Raw genomic sequence first — 21906 nt, 5'->3', positions numbered from 1 at the left:
TTTTTTTATTTATATATAAATTATTTATATTTATATATAATATAAATTATGTATAAATACATATACAGTATATACATGCAAATATTTCTTAAATAAGTACATGCATATGTGTGTATTTATATATACAAAATAATTATACACAGTACACACACATATATTATGCAAACACAAACTTTTATTTTGAATGCGATTAATCACGATTAATCTTTGCCCAGCACTAATATATATATATATATATATATATATATATAATTATTATAATATTATATATTATTATATATATTAGTGCTGTCAAATCGATAAATCGTGATTTATCACATCTAACATAAAAGTGTTTGTGTTTACATAACATGTGTGTGTGTATATTATTATTATATATTTATATAATCCCTAAAAATATTCCCATATTGGCCTATACTGTAAGATGTGCTATCGTTAGTAAACACATCATAAAAAAAATGGGCAAATGAACAAAAAATAAACACAGCACAATATGGACTTTTGTTGCGGATTTTGCTATTTTTATTTGTTTTTTGTTGTTGTTGTTGTTTTTTACATTTTGTTCCGGGGCTTTTGTTTTATCAGCTGGGCCCCGGACCAACCGAACCAAGCAATGCAGAAACCAAAAGGTTTCACCAAAAAAGACACTTCTTCATTTTAGTTCACTTTTCATTTGTAGCATTATTCACGAGACGGCAATGTTAAAGAGGTTTCACGGTTCACTTTTAGCATTTCATGCATTGGTATGATTTTTTTCTGGTCGGTTCTTCACTTTGTATAGACTTTTGTAGACTTGAGGCTTCGCGTAAGATGTCAGGCTTCGCAGCATTACGGCACTGGCCTCTGCACATCAGGACACCAACGCAAAACAGAGAGTTTCCCCTCTGAATGGTGCTGGGCCAGATGACCCCGCCCGTGGGAGCGAGGATTTACATGAGATCCGCCTCCTTCATGATGCTACAACAAACAATGAAACCATTCAGATACAGCAACTGCAGATGGTGTCAAATACCAACATGTGGTACAATTATATAACAATATTGCATTTGAAAGAAGTCATTTATATGTAACATTGCGAGGTTTGTTTGTTTAGTTCACTAATGTCTTTTACAGTATAGCAAAAAAAAATAATTTAAATATCTGGTATACTCACACATAAGTGTGACGAGATCACTCAAGGTTTCATGGCGTCTCCCACAGAGGAACCGCCATAGACCTGTTAAGAGGATTCAGATTCCAGGTTACACAGCGACAAACCACCAAAATAAAATTTGCAAAAATCCATTCATTATGAAACACTTTAAGAAAACTATTAGGGAATACATTATTCTAAATAATAATCATAAGTAATAGTAATTGTGAGAAATGATCTCTTACCTTGTTGATCCATCAGCAAGAGGCTCTCATAAAGGACAGATCAATGTGTGTCGCTGTAATTTATACTGGTACACTGTTCCCGCCCTCAACTGATCTGAGAACTGCTGTTGCCCTGGTTTTCATAGGTTTCGCTTTCTCGGTAAGTTTCTGTTCTTCTGTCTGCCCATCCCTCTACAGGATGGGTTTGTTATTCTTGGTGAATGACACAGCATTTTTGTTAATACTTCATTAGTTAATATAACATTGACTAAAATGAACTCCTCTTTGCTAAGATAACACATTTTTCGGACTGTTATGGCCCAGGTCATATATTTATTTTTGTTTTATTTTTATTGGGAATGTGTGTGTTTTATTGTATTTCTCCTGCTGGCTAACAGCCTACTGGGAAATGTTGTTTTCTTGCCTGTTTTCCTGTGCTTCTCCCTATCCTCTAGAGGAGCCTGTATTTAAGCCGAAGGAACTGGTTGTGCAAAGAAAGACACTGAGCTATATTGTTTTAAGAAAACCTGTTGCTCCTGCTGTGGTGACAGCCAAAGTTGATGTGTTGTAGTTTTATTGTTATTGATTGAGAAGCAGTAGGGAGGTGGGTGCTATTTACCCTTTTCTCGGGTTTATAAGGAAGTCAGGAAAGAGTTTTGTTGTTTACTTGATAGATTATTTCGACTTTCTTACTCCCAGTTTACTTTATCTTTGTTATTTTGGCTTTATCCCCTCCTTGAGCTTCTTTACTTGTTTCTTTTGAAATTATTGTTACTATTATTATCAACATTTTTATCATCTGCATAGACCTTGTAAATAAACCCTTGAGAAGTATTTAATTTGTGTGATGAGTGGTGGTGCAGTCATCTCTCTTATTTTCTTGCTCTTTTGATCTCGTTGGTACGTTTTTGATATGCTACCGCCCAATCATGCCAATGGGATGTATCACTGACCAATTGCTTTGCATCCCTTTCTAGGATCAGAACACTTTTGTTTTATTATAAATATTGTTTGAGAATATAAAAAATTGGGGCTGGTAGAAATCTGGCTTGGGAAATGATTTCAACAGCTCTCAAAAAGGTAAACGGTACTTCCCAGTATTAGTCATTTCAGTAATAGCCTATTACAATAAGGTTCCATTTGCATTAGCATGAATACTTACACCATTCATTAGTCTTATACACTTTAATTCCGTGCACAGAAGATGCAGAATGTTTTTGCAAAAAATATTTGAATACAAATTTGTATATTTGAATTTGTATATTTGAATTTGAATTTGAATACAAATTTGTATATTTGAATACAAAAAAATTTATTTGAACGAGGAACTAATGTCCCTATTGCTACAAACCAAGTGGGCTATACTCAATGAAAGCCGCTGATGCCAAATCGGCATTAGCGGATTCACTTCTGGCTAGATCTAAAGGTCCTTTGATTCGGACAGTTTTGTATGAGATAATTTCTCAATACAGCCACTATAAGTTACCCAATGTTGTGTAACTTGTGTTTAACAGCACTGCAACATTTTTTCAACAGCTCTCAAAAAGGTAAACGGTACTTCCCAGTATTAGTCATTTCAGTAATAGCCTATTACAATAAGGTTCCATTTGCATTAGCATGAATAAAGAACGAAGAATACTTACACCATTCATTAGTCTTATACACTTTAATTCCGTGCACAGAAGATGCGGAATGTTTTTGCAAAAAATATTCCCACATTAAGATGTTCCAAGCTGATAGACTCATATCCAAAAAAGACTGGGTGCTGTGATAAAATCAAAGTTCACACTTATGCAGTAGTTCTTATTTTTAATTTTTCTCTGAAATGTGTCACTTTGGTCTTCAGTGGCATTGCATAGGTTGTAATTTTTACAATAAAGGCACAAAAGTTCTGATATGATTTTTACATCACAAAAACATTTATTAACCATCGTTGTTACAGTAAACTAAAACTGAAAAATTAAAGGTATTATAAAAATAAAAGCTAATTCAAAAAAATTATAAATACTACAATGGTATAAAAATAATACCAAAATTAACTTACATTTTATGGACCTTAATTAGAATGCTTTCATTTACCCCAAAGTCTTCAAAATGGAGCCGAACAACATGACATAGACAATAAAATATTAAACTATTGGCTAGATCAGGAGGGAAAAAACACACACAGACAAAATATGTTTTACATTTTATTATGAGGGAGTTGCCTGTAGCACATTAGCACATTCACAAAGACAAAAAAAATTTATTTGAACGAAGAACTAATGTCCCATTTGCTACAAACCAAGTGGGTTTTACTCAATGAAAGATTTGGCATTAGCGGATTCACTTCTAGATCTAAAGGTCCTTTGATTTGGACAGTTTTGTAAGAGATAATTTCTCAATACAGCCACTATAAGTTACCCAATTTTGTGTAACTTGTGTTTAACAGCACTGCAACAGTGCCACAGTTAGTAAGATATTTGATCCACCGGATTACTACCAGGCCAGTCTGTAAAATCAGAGGGCCTGTGAACCCTACACTCATAAAAATAAAGGTAATAAAAGGGGGTTTCGCAGTCATGCCACAGAGGAACCATTTTTGGCTCCCTAAAGAACCTTGAACAGTTGTTAAAGAACCATTTTTTCTAGAGCATTTTAATAATCTAAAGAACATTTTTCCACAAAGAACCTTTTGCGCAATGGAAAGTTGGAAAGTTTGGTCCCATGGACTAAAGAACCTTTATTTTTAAGAGTGTATCCTAGTGGACAATAGTAGTAGTAGTCTACTAAAATAGTAGTAGTAACAATAACAAACACATCTGGCCTTCAAATGGGCATTGACCTTACATTTATAGCAATGTAAAACATTTTCATAAATACTGTACATATGCCCGTCCAGTTTGTATTTCAAACAAATGCTTGACTGCTGTAACTACAGAGAGTATACATGCAGAAACAATCAGTCCAGCTTAAAAGTTTTTGGAGTCATGTGTGTTGCTAGATGGCACAAAGAAGTTTGTAATCACAGAAATAACTGGCTCACATTTTTCAGCCTCTGTACCAGCAGCTCTTTAGGTCATCACCTCTCCATGTATTTCATTCTTTTCTCCATCATTTATTCAGTGTCCACAAACGCTGAGGTTTTCTGAAGAAAAGCGATGGTCCTGCACAAAACAGCAGGATTGTTGCGAGGAAATCATACGTGTCTGGTACGCCACGAAGATGTCACAACAGAAGATGTGTGTTTGCTTCAGCGATACATATCAGCAAATATGGTATATATTTGCAGGCTTATATCAGCAAATACACTTTTTTGTGGATCCAGCCTACTATGAGTCAAAGACTGCAAGCAATCTATCCTTGGCAACAGACGCTTACTCCAGAATGTACATCAACTTCTCCATCATCATCATCACTGTCCTCCTCTTCATCACTCCCCTCGGATAAGATCTGTTAATGGAGGACAGGCATTGACACTCAGTTAAATATATACAGTATATATATTAGAGTTGAGCCGGAGACTCGAGTATCCGGTACGGATAAAGCACTTTTGTCGAGTACGAGTATTATACGAGTAATAGAGTCAATATCTGTGCTCGGATTGAAAAAAAAAGAAAGGTATGATGAGATGAAAACTCTTGTTCATTACATTTTACTTCATAATTGCAACCACATGTGTTGTATTCATTGTTGCAAAACTTGTTCTGTTTATAGTTCGTTTGTTTTCTAATCAGCAATAAATGTAACAAATTTCTGATCAACCCATTTCAATTGTGTGTGTGTGTGTGTGTGTGTGTGTGTGTGTGTGTGTGTGTGTGTGTGTGTGTGTGTGTGTGTGTGTGTGTGTGTGTGTGTGTGTGTGTGTGTGTGTGTGTGTGTGTGTGTGTGTGTGTGTCTGAAAAGTTTTGTGTGAAGTTTTACAGTTGGGGTGCAATTGTCAAATTGGGGAAACATTTGGTAAATTTTAGGCTCATAATGGTCTCTGATGGTTACATAAGTCCCTCTCTCTCAGATGCAGGAAGAAACTATGTGTACATAAATGAATGTTCTGCTCTAGAGCACTCCACCTTAAACCTAAGATAGGGGGCAAATCTTCTCTACAGATGTGCACACAAAACAATAGCCTGAACTGTGAATGCACAAACATATACTTATATATCTACCATAATATTTTAGCAGATGCTATCTCATTATATTTTAATTACTCATTAAAATTAAATTCTAAGTCCCGATATATAGTGTCATTTGCCAGTCATACCTACAAGACCTGTTTTTAAAGCCTACTTTATCTGCAGTGACACTTCACTGCATTCCATTGCTGAAAATTACGGAAGTTGAGTTCACAAATAAATGATTTAGATAACGTGATGTTATTTACTGCAAAAAATATAAAATAAATAAAAAAACAAACAAAAAAACACACAAAAACCTTGTAAAAGTAAACTAAGTCTGATTCGATTTTGGAAAAGTTACTGTGACAATGTTAACATTGCTTAAAAATTCTAATTTCTGCCACTTACAATATTAAACATATCATTTCTTAAAGGGATAGTTCACCCAAAAATGAAAATTCTGTCATCATTTACTCACCCTCAAGTTGTTTCAAACCTGTATGACTTTCTTTCTTCTGCTGAACACAAAGGAAGATATTTTGAAGAAAGTCGGTAACCAAAAGACTGATGGACCCCATTGACTTCCATAGTAGGAAAAAAAAAATACTATGGAAGTCAATGGGGTCCAGCAACTGTTTAATTACCAACCTTCTTTAAAATATCTTCTTTTGTGTTCAGGGGAAGAAAGAAAGTCATACAGGTTTGGAACAACTTGAGGGTGAGTAAATGATGACAGAATTTTCATTTTTGGGTGAACTATCCCTTTAAAGCATGTATTTGGTCGTTTTCACATAATTTAATATGGACCCAACCCACACATATCATTAAAACTTGCATACTAACCGATGAATGTTGATTTGCAATAATAACAACATTGTTTATCATATGCTTCTAAGTTTATTGAAATAAATCGTTCAAAAAAGCTTACCATGTTGATGATTTGTTTTTGAAGTTTTAGAGCATTGCAGCCTTATTTAAGGAGAAGTGGATCTTCATCCATTATATATACTCTTCCTACAGAAACTGTTCACACCTCCTCAAAGAACGCACAAGCATATGGTGACCTGCAGCAGCCAATTAGATTTGAGATGTTTTCACAGAAAAGAAAGTGCAAGTAAATATTTGTTTAGAGGGAGTTTCTGAATCCAGTGAACAATTCAGATACAACAGTGTGTGTGTGTGTGTGTGTGTGTGTGTGTGCGTTCGTGCGTGTGTGTGTTTGTTTGTGTTTTTTGTATCGATTGCTACCTGTTGGATTATTATAAGTAAAGTTGCCTGTTTGAATCTTCATCTTCTGTGTCTACTTCTTCGTCTTCCTATCTGCATGCACCTGTTGTATTGGAAAACATTTTGGCAGCTATATTGAGTTGGGATATGGGTAAGGTTAGGGACAGGTTTGGTTGTATAGTTATGTTTAAGGGGTAAGGGAAGGGTCAACAGTGTAATTTTTAGATGTAATTACAGAAATGAATTAAATCTGTAATTACATGTAGGTATTTTTCAAATAGAAGTACAATGTAAAATGTATGTACACAATAATTGCATTGTATCAAGTGATTCATTTTAATGTTAGTACAGTTAAAGACACTTAATATAAAATGGGACCAGCTGAATTAATAAGCAAAGATAGTTTGATAAAACAGTGATTGACAGTGGCATATGATCGTGTTTTAATCATGTTTTGCTTCCTGCTTGTGGAGGGTTATGGCAGTTCTATTTCTGGAAAGCTGTTGATTGCATTGTGGTAGATTTTTATTTTATTTTTTCGCACCTGACATAAATTTACCTGGGGAGTTTCCAAATCGACACCCAAGCGTCTACAGTCGACATGCACTTAATAATCTTTATACTCTAGCATTGTGTCTACAGTCGACAACTGGCTTCGAGTCGGACGACGTCTCGTCCCTTTTCCTATAACACTATCAACAAAGTGTCTAAGCTTCACTCACTAACTTGCTGTGCAGCATTAACAGACTCCAGACAATGCCTTCGAATATGCTTTAATCATGGCCGGAAGATCTCAGACCAATTTCAGAGAGAATCCCACCAGCAAAAAAAATACAACAGTTTTTATAGAATAGGAGCATGGCAAAGGTGACATGATTCATTACATAATTTTCCTACAATGTGATTGGTTCTTATTCAGCAAACCCTTCTGTTACTAGGTAGAAGCTTTGTCTAAGTCATGAGTTTATATATTTAAACATCTGTCTAGTCACTTCCCCTTTTGTTATATTCGGACATGATTCACTAACACACACCCTGACTGAGTTTTTTCGCCCAAAGGGTTTGGAAACATATACACTGTTAGACTTTTCAAGGGTTTTTTACAGTAACTTACTGGCAACACTGTTGCCAGTAAGTTACTGTAATTAAGAGTTACAGTACCAAACCGTATTTCAGTTTTGTGTACTAATCAGTACAGTGCATTACTGTAAAAACTAAGCTAATCAGTACACTACTGTAATTATTTTTATTTGTACTAAATATAAATTAGATTTGATAATTTTGATATATGATTAATTTTATTTTTATCCTACATAAGTACTACTTTCATACAAACCAATTAGACAAAGTTATCACAAAATACCATTTTTTTATTTAAAACATTTCATATATATCACAAAATAAACATGCCAATGCTGGAAATGATGTGTGAAATTTTTACACATTAATGGGTAAGTTTAGAGACAACATTTTTTGTGTTAATTTTAACTCATTCATTGTGTTAATGATTTTAACAAAGTAAATATGTCAGAGAGGTTAGCACAAAGATGTGTAAACGTGTTAAATTAACACATTATGTGCTGTCCTTCACTGCAAACATTTTTGAAAACATACATAAAATCATAAACAAAACATTAGCATTTGACTAAATGAATGTAGAGTCATTGGTTGTTTAGCTTATCCAAGTATTATAATGAAATATCAACCATTACATTCATAAAACTGCAGAATATAAATACATTTTTAAGCATTCAAAAAGGAAATGTCCAAAACAGGACAAAACACAGTTCTTTTCACAATACAAGACACATAACCCCACCTTAAAAATAATTTCACTTATTTCCAAAAATGTGTTGGATTCATGTACACTGGTGGCCAAAAGAAGTATTTAAGTGGCGTAATGTTTTTGAAAGAAGTCTCTTTGATGCTCAAGAAACATTTATTATTATTATCAATGTCTGACTGTCTACTCCATCTTTTCTACAGCATAGGAGTAAAAGTCATCATCAAAATAATCTTTAAAAAGCCAACACAATGTTTTTGTCCACCTTTGTGAATAAATGAACTTCTCCAAAGATTGGTTCCTGTTCAGAACTTGATTGACAACATCAGAGTGTTCCCTGGTCTGCATGCGTGCCCACAAACACAAATGTACTCAGTCCTTCAGAGGAGATCCCGGTTCCAAAACTATATGAGAGAGAGAGAGAGAGAGAGAGAGAGAGAGAGAGAGAATATTAGTGTCACATTATTTTTAACCTCCTTTTTTGTTCATTTTTATTATTATTTTCACAAAAACTTAAGAATATATATTTGTAAACAGCTTTTGTCAATAAATAGCATACAAAAGAACTAAATTAAATTATGCCAGATTAAATTTTAATACTTACAAATCCTAAATTCTGTCCAAAAATGCTGAGATGCATAGAAAGAAGTTGAACGACTGAAATAGATGATTTTAGCCCATTTCAGCTTGTCTGCAGTGAAGGAGTACCTGTTTGAGACAAATACACAGTAAGATACATGCAAGAAATCACTGTGTGATGATCGTTCTCCTTCCTACAGTAGTTAACCCACCTGTGCGCTGATATTAGGACCTTCCTAGTCAGGTGGAACTGCAATGGTAGAGTCGCTGGCTAATAAAATATAAAAATAATGCAAAAATATAAACTTAAGTTGTTTAGAATGCTAGATTTGGTCTTAGTGAGAGTTTTACTGCAGTGCTTACCTGGATACATTTAATCTGGTGAGACTGAACAAAGACAATGGTCCATCTTCTGATTGGTTCATTTGCTGTGTAATAAAGTTAGACATAATGCAAAGGTCACTTATTTGATATAAAGTTAGCCAATTTTATAGAGATTTTATAAGATATTGTTAGCTACCTAGTCTGCACCAGTGGCTCAAAAGCAATTTTCACATAGTGTATGCTAATCATTTCAGCAAACTTATCTCAAAATATATCACAAATGGGCTGGCCTACCTCTGGAATCTTGCTAAGTCACTGGCGCGAATTGGCGCTTTGTTGCAGTTGCCTTTAAACACAAAAATGGAAGTAAATATTAAATTCCATAAAAAAAAAAAAACTATAATATGGTATAGTTTGCAAACTAATGCTAAAACTATAAAGGTTCTCATCAGTAGGCCAACATTAAGATATAAACAGAATTTCACATTAGTTTATTCACATTTATTGTTAATGTAAACGCGTTGCTCGTTGGCATATTTTAACTCGACAATTCAATAATCTAACAAAGTGTGTAAAATGAAACGTTAGCTCAGTTTACCATGGTAAAGTTCGTTACCGCCATGTTGACGACGAGTAACGTTAGGCTAATGTTAACGTTATAACATACGTTAAACTGGGCACAATCCTGTCAACATACACAGAATGTTTTTTTTTTTTTTTTTTTTTTTTCTTGCTTGCTGATCTCTCTCTCTCGGTGAAGTGAATTCCGTCTCTTCCCCGGGCCAGACACGAACGTCGCGATCCAACAAAAGACAGACCCCATTACCTACACTGGATGTCTGTCTGACGCGACACGACAAATCCCAGACAGTGTAGTGATGCGCCGCGGCCGTTATATTTCAGACGTAGTCCGATACGAGTCCAAGCGCTCGCACTAGTTCTTACAAGGGATAAACAGGTTTGCATTTAAAGGTCCGGTCGCTTCAATGTGTCCAATATAGACAGCCTCTGGCTATTATAGCGTTGTAGACACGTGGTGTAAGGCAAAAATTAGGAAATAAAAAGCACGGTGGAATGGTGCCAGCCAGAGAGGCAGTTACGTCAAATACAGTGGTATACAGCAAATTTAAAAAATACAGTAAGTCTCTGTATGTGGTGTTAGACGTCACAGAAAATTCCCATGATGCAATTGGAATCACAGTTATTTACTGTAAAGAGAAATAGCAGTATAATACTGGGGGATTTAAAGTAAATAACTGTAGAAATTACAGAAAAGTCTAACAGTGTAGGATTCAAAAGCATAATATGTAGGCTATGTTATTCCTGCAAGAAAAATAAATGTTAGTTATGATTAATTAAAAAATCCATCACAACATCAGTACTTTATACACTGTTTATATTGATGTACTGTTTCACCATTGATTTCATTTTCAAATGTTCTTTAATTGCAATATCTAAAAATAAAAATGCTATGGTTAGTTACTACAAATTCATCAAACATTGGCCAAAAAAACAACAGTACAATATGAAGTTGTTGCGAATTTTACTATTTTTATTTATTGTTACATTTTGTTCCGGGGCTATTTGTTTTATGAGCTGGGCCCCGGACCAGCTGAACCAAGCAATGCAGAAAGGTTCACTTAAGGTTCATTTTTAGCATTACATGCAATGGTACTGGTTTCTTTTTCATATGTAGACTTGAGGCTTCATCCAAGATGTCAGGCTTCGTAAAATTACGGCGCTGGCCTCTGCGCATCTGGACACCAACGCAAAACAGAGGTAGAGAGTTTCCCCTCTGATTGGTGGTGGGCCAGATGATCCTGCCCCTGGCAGCAGGAGATGAGATCCGCCTCCTTCATGATGCTACAACAAACAATAAAACCATTCAGATACAGGAACTGCAGATGTTGTCAAATACAAATTGTATGACAATTATATAACAATAATGCATTTAAATAAATCATTAGATGTAACATTGCAAGGTGTTGTTTATGTTTAATTCACTAATGTCTTTTAAAGTAGCTCAAAAAAGTTTGAAATATCCGGTGTACTCACATATTAGTGCGACGAGATCACTCAAGGTTTCATGGCGTCTCCCACAGAGGAACCACCATAGACCTGTTAGGAGGATTCAGATTCCAGGTTACACAGCGACAACCCACCAAAATAAAATTTGCATTACAAAATCCATTCATTGTGATGATAGAAAACACTTTAGGAAAACTTTTAGGGAATACATTATTCTAAATAATAATCATAATAAGTAATAATTATTATTCTTAAAGATCTCTTACCCTGCTAATCCGTCAGCAAGAGGCTCTCATGAAGTGTCATCACTGTGTCTCTTTAATTTATACTGGGACACTGTCCCGCCCTCAACTGATCTGAGAACTGCTGTTGCCCTGGTTTTCATAGGTTTTGCTTTCTCAGTAAGTTTCTGTTCTTCTGTCTGCCCATCCTCAGGAAATGATTTCAACAGCTCTCTCCCTAACACGATTTCTAAAAAAATGAAAACAGTACTTACCAGAAATTTCGATACTAAGGTTCAATTTGTTAACATTACAAATTACATAGCGTTAGCATGAACTAATAAGGAATGAAGAATACTTTTTCATCATTTATTAATGTTAACTGATGGCCATTGCAAATCAAACGTTGTTTCTGTGAATGTACTGTGAAATAACATGAATGCACAACAGAGATTACTAAATGCTGTAAATATATTTGGCTACTCTGTTAGTTCATGTTAGGTAATGCATTAAATAATGCCAGCTAGCAAATGAGACTATATTGTAAAGTGTTTCTGTAGTTGCTTTATGCTATTTTAGGATTTCCTTCTCTGTTTGAGATCAGCAGGGTTTTTGTGGTGTCAGGTTTTGTTTACACCTTTGGCCACAGAATACGCAGGTTACTTTCAAATCTGCTCTGAATTATGAGCAGAAGGGGTTATAAAGATAATGTTCATAAATGTGGAGGATAAAATGTCATTGACATCTGCATGTTTAAAACTCAGATTAAATGAAGGTAGACCAAAAAAAATGTGAACAATGGAAGTTAATGGGGTCCAAATGTTGTATGAATCCCCCCGAATTTTTATTTTTTTATGTTCGAAACACTAAGATTAATGGTTTCTCGTGCACACACGAAAGTCTGTATATATTCGATTTTTTTTCAAAGGTCCTTTTAGAGGCTCTGTAATACCATGCTAAGAATATTGTGAGAAGAAACCAAAAACTTATAACCTGCATTTTTGTATAATGAAAAAGTGCACCTTGAATTCATTCAGTCATGTTTGACAATCACTAAGCTGATATGAAAACACACTTCTTGTATGATACATTTAGTTTCATTCAATTCTTAAGTTTCTATTATAGAAAACTAAATAGGGGCCATAGTCTGGAAATACAAATATTTTTCCATACTCAGCTTTCTTTTTTCCATACTTTTCTAGACCTTAAAATTACTCAAATCAAAGTCCATACTTTCCCAAACTGCGTAGGAACTCAAATAAAATAAAACACAGATATTCATTTTAGTTCAACAGGTTTTTCCATTTTTATTTGTATTTTTTAATTTTTGGGGGAAAAAGTTGCAGTCAGCCTTTATACAAAACATGGTTGGTTTTACAGCAGGTCATCCCCATAACCTGTAACCAAGCAACAGACAACCAGAAGCCGACCCAAGGAAAAAGGTTTAGGGGATAGATTTCGGCTTTGTAGTTTTCGGTTGCTTCTAGTGTACTGGTGCTTCGTCAGCAGGTCATGGATAGACCTGGTGCTGTCCACTCCAGGTCCACTGGACCCCAGCCAGGCATCCAATGTTGCCAGAGAATGCACTAGAACAGGGCAGTGGACCCGAGCGCCGAATCCCTTGGCAGATTGGTTCTCCTCCTCTCCTCCTTAAAATCAAAACATGAAATGACAACATTATTATATCTAAAACTTCCATCTGATCTCAGTATTTTAAAAAAAGAAGAATTTACAGTGAAATCTACTTACAAAAATAAAACGCAAGCAAAAGAGATCCTTCGGCAGCGTGACGTCTCGACTTGTATGCAGTCATCTGGTGGCAGCTAAAATTGAAAGGAGACGGAGAAATAACATTAATACCATTGATTATTAACTAAATCCAAATATATATACAGTATATATATAATCAGCTTGATAAGTCTGTGCATGTAATCACAAATAATCAAGTTTTTGTCAATCAACCAGGAAGTGTTTTCCTTTTTTTTCTCCCCCATTTCAGTTTCGGTTTTCTTCAGACTACAATAAAACTGTAGGTCTCCAGATCTTTTAGACAGAACTTTTTCAATGGATTGTGATTTAATTTGACAAACGGGTGGAGATTTTATTCATTAGATTCCTCAAGGACAACGCCCTTACTTTTTAGTCAGTAAAGAGGTCACAGAAAAAAGATAAATGATTCAAACATTATGCAATTATTACTTCTGCAAGTTTTAAAAAGCAAAAAATAGACATGATCACTCACCAGACTGCACACTAGATCACAGCATACAGGTAAAGTCATTCCGCTCCATCTCAGACAACAGTCTGCAGGATAGAAAAGACTGATCTCTGCTTCCTCTCGCTTAAATACCCTACAGCATTCCCTGTATAAACTCCTCCCTCTCCTTACAGGCTCAGTTTCTTAGTAAATAGAAATCAACACCAGTGACTTGTCTTAAGACATTTTTATTTTTTTCTTGTTATATTGTTTATAACTTAATGAGGAGGAAGGTAGTGAATGACGACCCGGGTCACTGAAGACCTGAGGTATGCGTTTAAGGGTTAAAAAAAGGTTACACTTTATTTTAAGGTGTCTGTGTTACAATGAAATTATACATTTAAGTACTGAGTAATAATTACTATTAACTACTTAATGTTAGGAATATGGTGTGGTTTATGGTTAGTTGCATGTAATTATGCACAATTTATAGTATTACTATGGAACTACATGTAATAGTAACAAGGACACAGTAAAATAGTGTTACCAAAAGATTTATAGAAAGCTTTGTCTGTTGGTTCCCTAACCAACCGAAACCAAGCCCACAGAAATTTGTTGAATAAAGTAGTTATTTTTGTTTTTTGCACACAAAAAGTATTCTCGTCGCTTCATAACATTAAGGTTGAACCACTAGTCACACGGACTAGGCTATTTTAACGATGCATTTACTACCTTTCTGGGCCTTGAAAGTGGTTATTACATTGCAGGCTATAAAACAATCAAACAACAAAACAAGGTCAGCAAAATGGGACTGGAGATGGAGTTTTTTTATATATGGAGTTTGAAATGTATACATTATGTAATCGACAATGTAACTGAAGCTTTTATTACATTTATCTATGTACAGTTCACTGATGTATGTTAAAGGGTTAGCCTAGTTCACCCAAAAACTTTAATTAGTAAAGACAGAAAGTTAGTAAAGACAATGTTTAAAATAGTCCAAGTGACTACAGTGGCTCAACCATAAGTTTATCAAGCGACGAGAATACTTTTTGTGCGCAAAAACAAACAAAAATAACGACTTTATTCAACTATTCATTTTCTTCTTTGTGGGCCTCTGAGTGAGTTCACGTAGTGTAACAGCGCAGCGCTTCTGGGTTGAATGTCAGAACGTAGGCTCACCATTGGCCGACGCTGGTCATGTGTGTGATGCGTGTGATGCTGGCCAATAGTGAGCCTACGTTCTGGCGTACAACCCAGAAGCGCTGCGCTGTTACACTACGTGAACTCACTCTATTCACCCATTAGTGCTAGCAGCAGGTTCTAAGGCGTCCTCCAGAGGAATCACCACAGACCTGTAAAAGTCCGAGTTTATTCCCAAACCTAACAAAATTGACCAAGCTCAAAAAATAAACAATTCAACACCCTCCTACCTGTGACGTGGACAGATGTTGCCCTGGAAAGTCCTAGAATCATCTCCACACCCAAATCAAATAATTACTGATAAGAGACAAACGTACGCTAGGGGGCAGTTACTGTGGCTGTGGTGTTTATAACGGTGGCAATAAGTTTCTATTTCGCTCTTAGTTTTGGTTCCTCAGTATGTTTCTCATTGCATGCACTAAAGATACTAGAGTTATTTTTATGACTTTTATGTACCCTTTATGGAGAAGCATGAGGAGAGTGCATTATATTTAAGTCCTATACCAAATTCGCTAAGATTAAACAATAAGATGCATCATTTAAAATGCGTTGCATTTTACTGTACTGCTTCTCAAAAATAAACAAGAACATGAAAATCCGTTCAAAAGAGTTTCAGTTCAAGGAAAGAATATTTCAATACACAGACGACATGACTCATGTAACTGTACTGTATAGTAATTAGAAAGATTTCTCTCTCTCTACTGCAAATACATACTGATAGATGTGATCTATAAAATAAACCAAAATATCAAATATTGTAAATGCACACAAAGTGCTATTTATATTAACTTTTTAGTGTTCTTTATCAATATAATTTTCAAATATTTTAGTTACAGTTTAGTTTAAGTGAGTTGGCTGAAGATGTTAATTCCAGGTGCCATCTGCTGGATTGATGCATTAATGCAACTTAGATGAAATACAACTGAGAAATGTACAATTTGTGTTGTTGAGAAAATTACTATAAACATTAAAAGACTTTTGGATGTTTATACATAAATGATTTTGCTCCCAAAAAGTGGGACACCTGAATTTAAAGTCATTTAAAGAGCAAAACAGATTTATAACATTCAACACAGTATGTTCACGATTATGTTTTATTCTAAAACAATATCATACATATAATACACAAACAAATTTGTCATGATAATAGGGTAAAATAGATTTTATCTGTTACACCTCAGTTCAGGAAAGCATACCATTTCAACCAGACATGGGATTCATCAATACATTACATTTGCATTTCGGAGTCAGATTCAGACACAAATAATGATAAGCTCAAGAGACACGCCTGAGCAAAACATTTCACATGGCATGACAAACATAAAACACATCAATCAATTTCAACTTTAAATTATAATGGAAAGAACTTCAGAGATGTTATCATTGCATCATTGTGGCTGAAGAACATAATGTTCCCTTTGACTCTGAGAGTAAAACCTGTCGCTCAAACATTTACCACAAACAACAATGGATTGTGGGGAGTAAACTAACCTAATAAAAGAAAGTTAACCTTTTCATGCCATGCATGCCATGTGCTGTTGATGTGGGGAATTTCAACCAAGATTCAGAATGAAGTAAACTCATGCAGACAAGGATAATGTTCAGAAGGACCACAGGACTCCACACCACTACAGAGGATAATGTGATTTAACAAATTTTACAACGTTGCATACCTATAAAGATTAATGGAACAGGCATGGCTTTGATTTGCCCAACGACCCCACATGTAAAGACCAGTTCTGAAATATTATTGACCCCACAGATTCTTCAGTGAGCTCCTTAACAGAAATTCTCAGCAAGATGCTAAAACATGATGGTCAGATGTTAAGGACACTAAAGCAAAACCAATAACCCTGCTCACTGATCAGGGACTCCAGCGTTTTTGGTTTTGCATGAGGCCTTTCTGAAAAACTGAAAAGTCAGAGTGAAGGAAGGTCCTTCAAAACATTTTTTCCTCTTGCAAAATAATAAACTAAAAGTTGTTTTTGTTGGAATTAAAACAAAAAAAGAAGAAGAAAAGAAATAGATAAACTTGCGCTACAAAATATTGTAAAAAAGAAAGGCTAAGACAGGCGCAGAGTGTTTGATGGTTTCTCCCCAGCTTCCAGTTCTGTCACACACTTAAAAATTCTAAGAGGAGTCTCTAGCCTTTCCATTGGTTCATACACCTCATCTCGCCTCTAGCAGACCCACTAGCGCTTGGAGAGCTCATTGGATAACCAGTCCAGTCCTTCGTAGAGTCCAGTGCCCTGTGTAGCGCAGGTCGCTTGAACATACCACTGCAAGAAGCCCAGAGAGAGGAAATCAGCCAAAATGTAAAAAATAAAAATGCCTATAAGTAGGTTGATGCAGCTTACTCTACTTAATCTTTTTTAAAAGTCATGTAAACACTTTATTTCGTGCCAGCCAGGTCAGACTAACAGACCTAGATAATGTGATAGTAACACCAGTTTTGTCCAGCATGTTCACTACTATTCACAAGTTAGTGGTCAGTAAGGTTTTTTTGGGGTAAAAAAAATGCTTGGCAAGGATGAATTAAATTAATGGTTAAGATAGTTATGCTACAAAAGATTACCATTTCAAACATATTTTGTTCTTTTGAACTTTCTATTCATCATAGAATCCTGAAAAAATCCAATGGTTTGCACAAAAACATTAAGCATCACCACTGTTAAATGTTTCTTGAGCAGCAAACCAGCATATTAGAATGATTTCTGAAGGATCATGTGACACTGAAGACTGGAGTAATGATGCTGAAAATTTGCCATCACAGGCATAAATGATATGTTAAGTAAAATAAAAAAAAAATAAAAAAAAAAAATAAATAAAATAATAATAAACAAACAAACAAATATATAATATTATAATATAATATATATATATATATATATATATATATATATATATATATATAAACAGTTATTTAATTTCTTAGAGTATTTTACAATATTACCTTTTTACTGTATTTTCAAAATAAATGCAGCCTTGGTGAGCATAAAGGCCCTTTCACACTGGACGTGATTTTGACGCACGAATCATTCGCGCGATGGTTTTATTTTTCGATCAGCTGTTTGTGTAATGAGTGCTTCCACACCGAACGCGAATGCGCAGCGGCGAAAAAACGACTTTTATTTTATTCGCTTCGATGTCGATTTTTTTTTACTTTTGCGGCGACAGAATAGGCTTCAGCCAATCACATTCTACAAGGACAACGATTTGAAAGACAATGTGTGGCGTAGCATTGCCAACCAACTCGATTATCTTGACTGTGAGTTTGTTGTGTGATAGTTTTAGTCATATAGTCCTGTGCTGTGTAGGCAGGCGAAACTACATTTGGGATAGAAAGCTAACACTATTATAATCAAAGATAGAGACAGAGACCGTGTTTACTTTGAACACGTAACAAAATGTAGTGAGACTATTTAGGGCTGCTTTTAGTATACTATACATTCTTTGTGTGATATCTACAGTTTCTAGTCGAATGATTTTTAACTTACTTAGTGTGTTACATGTAATGTGTAGTTACATTACAAAACACACTGTGTTTAGTTGAAGACGCAAAAAAAAAATTGTGCACATAAGCATACTCCCCTTCAGACTCTCTGTTCTGTAAGATTGGGTGCACCCAAAACCTTCTTTTCTGTCTTTTAAATAAAATGAAAAGCTCGTCTTCACTGGATGCTATGACTATGACTGGATGATGATGAAGTGTCCATGTTTTCTCAGCTGTCGGCGCGATTCGCGCGAAAGTTTGGGAATGTTGAAGCTCTCTGAACGTCACAGACGTCGCAAATTCGCATCGCGGCTGATGTGAATGGTTTTGATTTTGATGGTCACCTGCACACGAACTATTCGCTTTTTCGTTTCGCTTTTTCGTTACGCATCCGGTGTGAAAGGGCCTTTAGAGACATTAAAAAACATTTATTTAAAAAAATCTTACTGACCCCAAACTTTTGAACGTTAGTGTATGCATGTTAATTAGATGTTATTCAGATTTTGTCCAGTTTAATAAAAGGTATGACTATGTCGAAACTAAAGAGTAAAGGACCACTAAATTGGTCTCATTAGTGTGCATGTGCGTACCGTTCTGCTGCGTAGACTCTGCAGCCCAAGTTTGTCTGTGAGTTCACTGACAGCCATGGCGTTGGGCAGATCCTGTTTGTTTGCAAAAACCAGCAGCACAGCGTCCCTCAGTTCATCTTCCTGCAACTGCAAATATGCACAGGAAAAGACACTGATGAGGCAACTTAACCACATTAAGCCAACAAAACACTTCCACAAATGTCCTGATTCGTTGCTGCCATTAGAAACACTCACAACGATATATGCTTACCATTTTAGAAAGCTCCTCTGCAGATTCTGCCACTCTCTCTCTGTCATTGCTGTCCACCACAAAGATCAGACCCTGAGGACAAAAGAATGAATGGAAAAAGGGAAATTAGTCTATAAGAAACTATGTAAGTGTGCAGTGAATTCATATTTCATACAAATGCACATCAAGATCATACCTGTGTGTTCTGAAAATAGTGTCTCCAGAGAGGACGAATCTTATCCTGACCACCGACATCCCACACAGTGAAGCAGATGTTCTTGTATTCAACGGTCTCCACATTAAAACCTGCCCAATAGAAACACAGTGCTCAGAAATACACATCATACAATAATGGAACAGTTCTGCTTTTTAATGAAACACTGGCAGAACACTTTAGTGGTGCAAGACAGGACAATCAGGCAATCACAGAAACCACATGTATGATGGACAGCCAGTGGATGTTGACATATCATAAAGGGAGACAAAAGTAACACAAATTCATAAATTGTCCCCAGTGGATGATGGAACACTCATATGACTGTTAAAATACAAGACAATGACCTCAATCTATCCATGAGAACAGCTCTGAGATCATAAAGATGAGCTAATGGTGTCACATGTTTACCAGTCCTGTCCTCTTACCTATGGTTGGAATGGTGGTCACTATTTCTCCAAGTTTCAGTTTGTACAATATTGTGGTTTTGCCGGCAGCATCCAGCCCCACTGTAAAACACCAAGAGTGCATGATGGGAATGAGGTTTTCAACAGCAATCATGTCACTTTAAAACTCTCAAAAGAGCTCATGTCATGTCCTTAAATGACCAAGGATATAAACTACATTGTACTATTCTATTAAATATACTGGAATATAACATTTAACATGAACTAAACGATCCTTCTCTTTATTGTGGTTTTACAGTGTATCAGTTTTACACTAATTAACAAGAGCATAACTGTAACTCTACTATGCTAGTATGGAAAGTTGGAAACCTATACTGAAAATTGTGTAAAAAAGTCTGCAAAATGTGCCAGGGGGTAATAATATATATATAGCTATATTTAAAGCTTTCTTATTGTAATAGGGTCTATATTTAGAGCCTTTCTTTATTCAACAAAACCATAAAGTTGAGTTTTTATTAGTAAACCTGCATTTATGAATGTGAAATTTGGTCAAAAATGTGAAAGAATTAAATTAAAGCACTTTTCATTATTTTTTTTATATTCAGTGAAGCAAAAAGTACTTTTTCCCCCAAAAAGTGAGAGGTCTTACTCTTGAGCACTGAATATTTTCATTAATAAATTACTGAATAGCACAACACAATACAACTGTATAAGTATAATGCCATAATAAACGTGAGGTGGTTTCATGATAGTTATGAGAAAAAGTAGCATACTCTACAATAATATACTTATACTAAGTCAAAAATGTCACAGTATAAGGCACGAAAAAAAGACACACTATACTACATTATACAATTCAATAATTTACATTTCACTCGAAGATAAATGATACTAAACGTAAACAGGCAGTGGCTCATCCGTTCCTTCTTATCAATTGACAGTAACTTACATTGAAATTATTTATCACATACAATTATTCTAATTTAAAGCTTGAGAGAGCATATCGCAGACTATTTAGCCTCTATATAAAAAAGCCCACTTGACTTGTAGGCTATATAGATACATTGTAAAGAAAATCAGAAGTCAGTTTTAGTTTTCTATTTCATCTGTTATTTTCTGGGGAATGACAGAATTGCGAAAGTTGGCTAACGCCGCTAGCTTAGCTAGCATTAGACTCAATACTCACCCATGAGAATTCTCATCTGTTTCTTTCCAAACAGCCTGCTAAAGATCGACGAGATGGTCAGACCCATGATGAAGGACACAAATCACCCAAAACTACGGGATTACTCCTAATGTCTAAAGTTTTTCGTTGTGATGCTCGCCTGGTGTCAAGAAACCTTGTCGACTCTGCGCTTGCGTAATGCCACGTCACGGCCGCCGTGGAAGATATGGTGCCACGCCACTTCCGACAAGGAGTTTTTCATAATGACAGCTTTTAGAACAAAATAAACAGCTTACAATAATACAAAAAAGTACACATACTGTAAAAAAAAAAAAAAGAATAATAATATTAGTGCAATTATTATTATTATTTATTGATATCATTATTACTAAGCAGTAATAATGATATCAATAAATAATAATAAAATATAATTTATATTAATTTATAATAAATTTTTTTTAATAATTATTATCATTATTTAGTAATAGTGAAAAAGTAGTGAAAAATAGAAAATGGAACGTCTTCAGAACTGTGAACAATTCTAAAATATTATGGGACCCCAGCATTAAACCAAAGGGCTTATTTGGTGGTCATCTGAATGTACGTAGTCTCATGTCTAAAAATGAACAAATCCGACATTTGTTAATGGACTCTAATTTGGATTTCTTATGTCTGTCCGAAACCTGGCTTCATGAGAATTCACCTTATGCAGCTATCACCATACCAGGTTATCAAATTTATAGAAATGATAGAGTAAGATCTAAAGGTGGTGGTGTTTTGGTGTATATAAAAAATT

The 21906-nt window shown here is 35.1% G+C and overlaps 1 protein-coding gene and 3 long non-coding RNA genes across 5 annotated transcripts; all 4 read right to left on the bottom strand.

Annotated features, from left to right (window-relative positions):
• Positions 1-499: 499 nt before the first annotated feature.
• Positions 500-1472, bottom strand: LOC309507714. The gene is made up of 3 exons (XR_014209224.1): positions 1378-1472; positions 1154-1216; positions 500-957 (listed from the first exon to the last, which is right to left on the bottom strand). It is a non-coding gene; the product is annotated as an uncharacterized lncRNA (long non-coding RNA).
• A 2003-nt stretch (positions 1473-3475) lies between these two features.
• On the bottom strand, positions 3476-6578 carry LOC309507595. 2 transcript variants are annotated; one of them, XR_014209198.1, is made up of 3 exons: positions 6379-6537; positions 3529-4788; positions 3476-3490 (listed from the first exon to the last, which is right to left on the bottom strand). It is a non-coding gene; the product is annotated as an uncharacterized lncRNA (long non-coding RNA). The 2 variants fall into 2 exon arrangements; XR_014209197.1 differs by lacking the exon at positions 3476-3490 and having other exon boundaries at positions 3533-4788; positions 6379-6578.
• A 4316-nt stretch (positions 6579-10894) lies between these two features.
• On the bottom strand, positions 10895-14011 carry LOC309507366. The gene is made up of 5 exons (XR_014209126.1): positions 13855-14011; positions 13362-13435; positions 11658-13261; positions 11419-11481; positions 10895-11226 (listed from the first exon to the last, which is right to left on the bottom strand). It is a non-coding gene; the product is annotated as an uncharacterized lncRNA (long non-coding RNA).
• A 2077-nt stretch (positions 14012-16088) lies between these two features.
• On the bottom strand, positions 16089-21322 carry LOC309507365 (ADP-ribosylation factor 4). Its single transcript, XM_082181530.1, has 6 exons — positions 21132-21322; positions 19967-20047; positions 19521-19630; positions 19346-19417; positions 19096-19221; positions 16089-17291 (listed from the first exon to the last, which is right to left on the bottom strand). The coding sequence occupies exons 1-6, from the start codon at positions 21196-21198 to the stop codon at positions 17205-17207; spliced, it is 543 nt and encodes a 180-aa protein (XP_082037656.1). The 5' UTR covers positions 21199-21322; the 3' UTR covers positions 16089-17204.
• Positions 21323-21906: the final 584 nt, after the last annotated feature.

Source organism: Leuciscus leuciscus, assembly GCF_965113295.1.
Source record: "Leuciscus leuciscus genome assembly, chromosome: 10".
NCBI classification, from domain to species: domain Eukaryota; kingdom Metazoa; phylum Chordata; class Actinopteri; order Cypriniformes; family Leuciscidae; genus Leuciscus; species Leuciscus leuciscus.
Note: the sequence above shows the minus strand (reverse complement) of the source record. Positions and strands in the feature narration are given on the sequence as shown.